The sequence below is a fragment of the Rhincodon typus genome, unplaced genomic scaffold (assembly GCF_021869965.1).
Source record: "Rhincodon typus isolate 14 unplaced genomic scaffold, sRhiTyp1.1 hic_rhity00001409, whole genome shotgun sequence".
In the NCBI taxonomy this organism is placed as follows: Eukaryota; Metazoa; Chordata; class Chondrichthyes; order Orectolobiformes; family Rhincodontidae; genus Rhincodon; species Rhincodon typus.
Window position 1 is genome coordinate 16,737 of NW_025967047.1, and position 8,746 is coordinate 25,482.

Consider the following 8,746-nt stretch of genomic DNA (forward strand, 5'->3'; position numbering starts at 1 on the left):
ATCAATGTGGATTTCACAAGTTTCAAAATCTCCCCTCCCCCTACCGCATCCCAAAACCAGTCCAGCTCGTCCCTGCCTCCCTAACCTGTTCTTCCTCCCACCTATCCCCTCCTCCCAGCTCAAGCCGCACCTCCATCTCCTACCGACCAACCTCATCCCGCCCCCTTGACCTGTCCGTCCTCCCTGGACTGACCTATCCCCTTCCTAACTCCCTACCTACACTCACCTTTACTGGCTCCATCCCCGCCTCTTCGACCTGTTTGTTTCCTCTCCACCTATCCTCTCCTCTATCCCTCTTCTATCCGCCTCCCACTCTCTCCCTATTTATTTCAAAACCCCCTGCCCCTCCCCCTTTTCTGATGAAGGGTCTAGGCCCGAAACGTCAGCCTCTCTGCTCCTATGATGCTGCTCGGCCTGCTGTGTTCATCCAGCCCTGCACCTTGTTTTCCCCAGAACATTAGCTGAGTTTCTGCATTAACAGTCTAACAAAAATACCACTAGGCCATCATCTCCAAATTAACACTTATCCCCACAAATGCCAAGCAATGATCATCTCCCACTGACATTCAAAGGCAGCACCAAGTTCCCCACTATCAACAGCCCAAGAGTTACCACTGACCAGAAAATGCATCGGACTAGCCATCTAAGTACACAGACTACACTGCAGGTCAGAGGATAGGAAGCCTGCAGCAAGTAACTCATTTCCTATCTCCCCAAAGCCTGTCCACCACGAACAAACCACAAGTCAGGAGTGTGATGGAATACTCCCCACTTGTCTGGATGGGTACAGCCCCAACAACACTCAAGAAGCTTGACACCATCCAGGACAAAGCAGCCTGTTTGATTGGCACCACATCTGCAAACATCCATTCCCACAAACACAGACATTGAGTAGCTGCAGTGTGTACTATCTACAAGCTGCACTGCAGTAAATCATCAAAGCTTCTTAGACTGCACCTTCCAGACCTACCATCTAGGAGGACAAGTGCAGCAAATACATGGGAACACCACCACGTGCAAATTCCTCTCCACGCCATTCACCTTCCTGGCTTAGAAATGCATTGCTGTTTCTTCACTGTCACTAGGTCAAAATCCTGCAATTCTCTCCCTAATAGCATTATGTCTCTGCCCAGGGCACATGGTTTGCAGCGGTTCAAGGAGGTAACTCAAGGGCAACTAGCAATAGACAATAAATGCTTCATCAGCCAGTGACCCCTCACAATGGAATAAAACAAGCTTACTTGACATTCTCAGTGGGCCCCACCACAGGGAAGCTGAGGGGTGTTCCTTGAAAGGCAGTGGCATGAAGATAATCAAACACCACCTCATCCAGGGTGCTCTCCATCTCCTGCATCTCCCGTAGGATTAGCTTCCGCCCTTGTTCCACCTCTGGTTCTGACAGTGAGCTGTTCTGTACCAGGTCACCAAGGATTTCCACAGCTGTTAAAGAAAAATGCATCAGTTCACACAGACGTGTGTGACTAGTTTAACTATGTTAAGTAGTGTAGAAAATCAATGTAGCAGAAGTAGTAACTAGCAGAGTTTGACACATTAAACTACGGTGGTAACTAATTCTGCATTCTACTTAACACGGCATTAACTAGCAGTTTGAGATTAGGCCATTCACAGGCAGCTAAACTGTTTCCTACATGTCACACACACTCACTCTTTACCATCACATGCTCATATCCACTCACTGTGGACTTGCAAAGGTAGAGGAAGGGTTCCTATGGTAATCAGGACCCCCCCCCCAATCTCAGAGTCACCCATAATAAATTTATGAAAATAAATTTAACAGAGGTTTTGCCAACAAAATCCTTCCATCCAACTGGTGGGAAAGCATTGCTCAGCCCCATTTCCTCTCATACTCTTTCACCAAAGGTCTGATTTCAGGTACAGCCATTAACCTGGGACGCTGTTGACCCACTGAGGACAGTGGGTTCAGCATAAACCAGGAGTCACAATGATATAACTGGAATGTATAAAGTATAATCAGACAAAGGAATCCATGGCAAATATACGCTAAAATGGTGAAGGGTTCTCGCAATAAATACAGGGAAAGGAACTGAATAGCTGCTTCAAAGACTTCAGCACAGTCACAATGAGCCAAATCAATGCCTTCGGTGCTGTCAGGTTTTGCATTGAATATTTCCCAAGTGCCTCAGGCCAAGGAAGTAGAGTTCATACAAATTCAAATCCTGCACCCCAATTTACAGACAAAAGGACCAAATAAATATTCCAATAATCCCTAAGCAGCTGTAGAATGTTCAGTACCTTTTGGTAAATCCTTGGCCAATGATTTCATGTAGTAAGCAGTCTGTTCACGAGAGGTGTATGCACTCAGATGAGCCCCGAGGCTCTCTATCTCATTCTCCAAGACCTGCTGCGAATGTTTCTTCGTTCCCTGGAAAACACACGGTTTCACATTTCTCCAAAGTATTTGGTTATTTCCAACTTTCCTCCCTTACCAATAAACATGATTCAACCCAAAATTCAATCTCAATCTCAACACACTACTGTCAGCGATATACAGTCAAAAAAAGCACCTCGCCTTTGATCTTCTCCCTTTGTATTTATTATGATCCAATCGGAGGATGAACTGATTTGCGTCTTTGTCCCACTCCTCCACTGGTTACAACAAAGTCCGAGTTTGAAATTGGTGACATTGACAATTAGACGTATTAATATAGATATCATGAAGTGATATAGAATTGGAAGGCATAGAACCTGTACGGGTATAGTGGAGAAAGTACAAAGGTAAAAAAGACCATGATGGGAGTTATGTACAGGCCTCCTAGCCATAGTCAGGATGTAGGGAAAAAAATAAATCAGGAAATAGAAAAGGTATGAAATAAAGGCACGGGAACTTCGACATGCAGGTGGACTGGGAAAATCAGGTTGGTACTGGATCTCAAGAAAAGGAATTCATGGAATGTCTACAGGATGGTTTTTGGAGCAGTTTGCGGTACAGCCCACTAGTGAACGGGCAATTCTGGATTTAACAAAGTATCATGAGGCTGACTTGATTAGGGAGCTGAAGGTGAAGGAAACGTTAGGAGGCAGTGACCATAATATGAAAGAACTCCCCCTGCAGATGAGAGGGAGAAGATTGAATCAGATGTAACAGTATTACAATTGAGTAAAAGTAACTACAAAAAGACATGAGGTAAGAGCTGGTAAGAGTTTATTGGAAGGGGAACCTAGCAGGGAAGATAGTGGAGCAGCAATGGCAGGAGTTTCTGGGAGTAATTCAGGAGGCACAGCAGCAACTCATCCCAAGGAAGAAGAAACTGACTTGATAGAGGTGTACAAAATGATCAGAGGTATAGATAGAGTGGACAGCCAGAGACTTTTTCCTAGGGTGGAGATAGCTATTACGAGGGGGCATAGTTTTAAAGTGAGTGGAGGTAGATACAGGGGAGACGTCAGAGGTAGGTTCTTGACTCAGAGAGTGGTCGGGGCATGGAATGCATTGCCGGAGAGGGTAGTGGAGTCGGCCTCATTAGGGGCATTTAAGCGGCTATTAGATAGGCATATGGACAATAGTATAAGGTAGGGATGGAGGTTAGATAAACCTTAGGTTTAGGGTAAAAGTTCGACACAACACCGTGGGCCGAAGGGCCTGTACTGTGCTGTACTGTTCTATGTTCTATGTTCTAAACATACTAACAGAAGACGAAGCAAGCATGGCTGACAAAGGAAGTCAGGGACAGCATAAAAGCAAAAGCGAAAGCATACAATGTTTGAAGAATAGTGGGAAGCAAAAAGCTTGGGAACCCCTTACAAACCAGAAGATAACTAAAAAAGCAATAAGAAGGGAGAAGATTCAATATGATAGCTAGCTAGTAATATAAAATAAAATTACGAGTTTTTTTTTAAGATACCTAAAAGTTAAGAGAGAAGGAAGAGTGGACACTGGACCACTGGAAAATGAGGCTGGAGAAGCAGTAATGGGGAACAATGAAATGGCAGAGGAACTGAATCAGTACTTTGCATCAATTTTCACGGTGGAAGATACCAGCGACATAACAGAACCTCAAGAGATCAGGGGCAGTGGTAAGCGTAGAGGCCATCACTAAGGTGGTGCTGGGAAAGTTGAAATGTCTGAAGGTGCATAAATCACCCAGACTGGATGGACAACAGAGGCATTGGTGGTGATCTTTCAGGAATCACTGGAGCCAGGCAGGGTCCCAGAGGACTAGAAAATGAAGAATGTACCATTCTTGTTTAAGAAGGGAGGGAAGCAGAAGTTGAAAAATTATAGTCTGGCTAGCCTGATCTTGGTAGTTGGTAAGATTTTAGAGTCTATTATTAAGGATGAGATTGCGGTTTACGTGGAAGTGGACGGTAAAACAGGGCTGAGTCAGCACGTTTTCATCGGGGAAGTTCATGCCTGACAAATCTATTAGAATTCTTTGAAGTAACAAGCAAGCTAAACAAAGGAGAGCCAGTGGACATGATCTATTTCGATTTCCAGAAGGCCTCTGACAAAGTGCCTTTGACAGGAGCTGTGAAATAAGATAACATCCCATAATGTTAGGGGCACTGTACTGGCATGGGTACATGATTGGCTGACTGGCAGAAGACAGAGAGTAGTGATAAAGGATCTTTTTCAGGATGGCAGCCAGTGACATTTTCTTTTATTTATTCATTGATGGGGTTTGGGTGTTGCCAGTTGGCCAGCATTTATTGCCTGTCCCTAATTGCACTTGTAGAGTTCTGCGAGGGTTGGTGTTGGGACCACAACTATTCACATTATACACTAATAATCGGGATGAAAGAACTGAGGACATTGTTGCCACGTTTGCAGATGATACAAAAATGGTTGGAAGGAGAGGTATTATTGAAGAAGCAGGGAGGTGTAGAAGGACTTGGACATGTGAGGCAAGTAGGCAAAGAACCAACAGATGGAATACGATGTGGCAAAGTGTGAGGTTATATATTTTCACAGGAAGAATAGAGGCGCAGTCTATTTTCTGAACAGGGAAAGGCTTTGGAAATCTAAAGCGCAAAGGGACTTGGGAGTCTGAGTTCAGGATTCTCTTCAGGTTAAAATGCAGGTTCGGTTGGCAGTTAGGAAGGCAAATACAATGTTGGCATTCATTTCAAGAAGGCTAGAAAACAGGAACAGATGTGTATTGCTGAGGCTGTAAAAGGCTCTGATCAGACCACATTTGGAATATTGCGAGCAGTTTTGCGCTCTGCCTCTAAGGAAGGATGTGCTAGTGTCAGGCGGGAGTGGGGGGGGGTAGGGGAAGATGGCGGGGAGGTGGGGTCGGTTTAAGAGGAGGTTTACAAGAATGATCCCAGGAAATGAAGGGTTTGTCATATTAGAAGTGGTTGAGGATTCTGAGTCTGTAATCAATGAGTTCAGAAGAATAAGTAGGGGATTCAATTGAGACTTGCAGAACACAGAGGGGCCTGGATAGTGCAGACGTGGAGATGATGTTTCCACTGGTAGGAGAGACTAGAACCCTGCAGCATAGCCACAGGGTGAAGGGACAACATTTTAAAACTGAGAAGAGGAGGAATTTCTTCAACCAGAATCATAGACATACAGCATGGTAACAGGTCTTTTGGCCCAACCTGTCCATGTTGACCAGGTTTCCTAAACCAAACTAGTCCCATTTGACTGCATTTGGCCCATATCTCTCAAAACCTTTCCTATTCACATACCTGTCCGAATGTCTTTTAAATGTTGCAATTGTCTCCATCTCTACCAGTTCCTCTAGCAGCTTGTTCCTTATACGCACCAACCTCTGAAAATATTGCCCCTCAGGGCCCCTTTAAATCTTTCCCCTCTCACCTTAAACCTATGGGTCTGTTTCCATGCTGTGTATCTCTATAACTCCAGGCCCTCTAGTTTTGGCCTCCCCTACCCTGGGGAAAAGACCTTAGTTATTCACCTTACCTATGCCCTTCATTATTTTAAAAATCTCCATAAGGCCATCCCTCAACCTCCTATGCTCCAGGGAAAAAGTCACAGCCTATCTGGCCTCTCCTTATAACTCAAACCTTCCAGTCTCAGTAACATCCTTGTAAATCCTTTTTTGCAGACTTCCAGTTTTTCTTAAACATCCCTCCTATACAACCAGAACTGTATGTAGAGGTGACTGTGAAGGCCAAGTCTTTGACTGTACTTAAGACAGAGATAGATAGGTTCTTGATCAGCGAGGGGATCAAGGATTATGGGGAGAAGGCAGGGCAGTGAGGTTGAGAAACATATCAGCCCATGATCGAATGGTACAGCAGATTCAATGGGCTGAATGGACTAATTCTGCTCCTATATCTTATGGTCCATATCAGAGTTAACGTACATAGCTCAGTATCAGAAACAATTCGGCCAGAGTCCTTATGTAATAAAGTAAAATACACTGACACACAGGGTACTGCAGATATTTCCTAATCACCCTGTTCAGAGATTTTATGACGAAGCTCTGGAGCAGGTGGGACTTGAGCCCAGGCTTCCCGGCTCTGAGATAGGGGAACTACCACTGCACCACACGAGTCCCTCAAAGTATCGCTTGAACGAGGACTTGAACCCTGGACTCTCAGATTGAAAGTCTGATGCTTTACTGACGAAGCCATCCTGGCTCATCTAGGAGCCCACTGAAAGACCACGCACACGCACTGCACCTGTTTCAACTCAACACAATCGGGACATCCATTTGCTGGTTTATTTCTCAGGGCAATATCCTGACAAATTACAGTCAATCTATCAGGTTTAAAACAAACAAATCTAGCAGTTCTGTCAGCCATCATTGATAGATTCACCATGGCAACAGCTCTGCCAATCACAGTAAAAGAAACTAGAACCAGGGGTAGGCCATTCTCTATCTCACTATTCCTACTCCCTCCCCCCCCCAATAAAACCCCTTAATGTCTTTAAAATCACAAAAATCACCAATCCGTTTCTTGAATATCCTCAGTGACCTGACCTCCCCAGCTTTCTATAGCAGAGAACTGACCACCCCAAGTGAAGAAATGTTTCCTCATTTCCATCCTAATTGGCCTATCCCACATCCTAGAATCACAAAACCTTGAGACTGTGTCCCCTGGTTCTAGACTCCCCAGCCAGGGGAAACATCCTCCCTGCATCTAATCTGTCTGGCTCTCATTCTTCTAACTCTGGTTGGTGAGTGGGCTTTGTACTCACTAATCACCATCCTCCTCTTGTACAACATAAATACTGGTTCCCCTTTAAAATGGTATGCTTGCAAATTAGTACAGAATCATAGAACCCCATCAAGTCCACATCGACCCTCCAAACCCAGCCCCTCCCTATCACACCCCATGACTAACCCACCTAATTTACACATCCCTGGGCACTACGGCCAACTTCGCAGTGCCAATCCACCTAACCTGCACATCATTGAATTTTGGGAGGAAACCCATACAGACATGGAGAGAACATGCAAATTCCACACAGCCTGTCATCTGAGGCTGGAATCAAACGCGGGTCCCTGGCGCTGTGAGGCAGCAGTGCTAACCACCGAGCCATCGTACTGCCCTAATTGTCCTAATGAGTACAAGATGAAAAATTCTGATCACACGTCTTTCCAGCAAAGTTCAACCTTTTCCCTCAGTACCCCTCTCATACAGGGCAGACACGAGAAACCCTGTTCCTCACAGACCCAACTGGCACTAGGGACCATACCCCTCTCACACACAGCAGGCACTAGGACCCTGTCTCTCACAGACACAGCAGGCACTATGACCTTGTACTCTACCTTCAAGACTACATGCTCCAGGAAGTTTGAAACTCCGTTGTTCTTCTCATTCTCGTACCTGCTGCCAACATCGATCCACACACCGACCTGCATGGAGACAGGAACAGTGAGATTAATACCAGTTTCACAGATCTCAGACATTTCAGGGAAGGTGCACTGTGCTACAGCCCACTGAGTGATGAAAATCTATGGTGGAACGAGCTGATTCAGAGCATCAGGGCTAAGCAGGTAACTCGACCATGGCTAGGGCACATGTCAAAACAGCATATGCGCTGGTCTTGCATGAAGTTAGCTGTGATACCTTCAACAGTCAAACAGCTCACAACCCAAAATCACTAAGAACTGGCCATTTCGTAGGGGTTAGCATGTGGCCGGACAATCTGGAGGTGAAGAGTTACAACTGGAAAGACTGGGAAAAGCTATACCAAAAAATGAGCTAGTGTCGCACATGTATAAATGAACCTTGGAGTGCCAGAGGCTTAAAGATTCATCTGTTCCCCCCAATTGCAATGTCACCCTCATCCCCAATTGCAATGTCTTAGACCCAGTTTGCCCTAAGAATCACCATTCTACCCAAATTAAAGCAATGTAGATGCTGGAAATCTGAAATTTTTAGAATGGAAATAGGGACTAGAAATGTTAAAACTATTTCTCTCTACACAGATGTTGCAGATCTGCTGAGTTTCTCCACCGTTTTCTGATTTTAATTCAGATTTCCAGTGCCCACCAAACTGAGGATCAGGATGTGGAGTGGTGAGGGGTACATTTGAACAGACAGTACTATATTGAAGAATGGGACAGCAGCAAAGTTTGCTCACTGTGCATGTCGGCTGATCTGACTCTTCTGTGGCGACTCGAAGCCCATTGTCCAGTGACGACAGCTGTGTCTCGGGAATGTTGCTGATGGTTTGAGCGTAAGACACCGTGCTCTGAAAACGCTTTGTTCTTAGCAGAGTCGGCTGTGTGGAGAGGGAGCAAGAGAGGGTAATGAGCGAGGCAAACAGCAAAAACCCCTA

At 45.3% G+C, this 8,746-nt stretch overlaps 1 protein-coding gene across 1 annotated transcript in view; it reads right to left on the reverse strand.

Annotated features, from left to right (window-relative positions):
• The window catches only part of LOC109924558 (mitochondrial-processing peptidase subunit beta-like), a gene marked incomplete at its 5' end in the record, with an annotated part of 24,216 nt that extends 15,479 nt beyond the window's left edge, over positions 1-8,737 (reverse strand). The window contains 4 exons of the mRNA XM_048592533.1: positions 1,242-1,440; positions 2,275-2,404; positions 7,731-7,817; positions 8,549-8,737. Of these exons, the coding sequence (XP_048448490.1) occupies positions 1,242-1,440; positions 2,275-2,404; positions 7,731-7,817; positions 8,549-8,737 (605 nt within the window). The remainder of the gene's footprint in view (positions 1-1,241; positions 1,441-2,274; positions 2,405-7,730; positions 7,818-8,548) is intronic.
• Between the last annotated feature and the right edge of the window lie 9 nt (positions 8,738-8,746).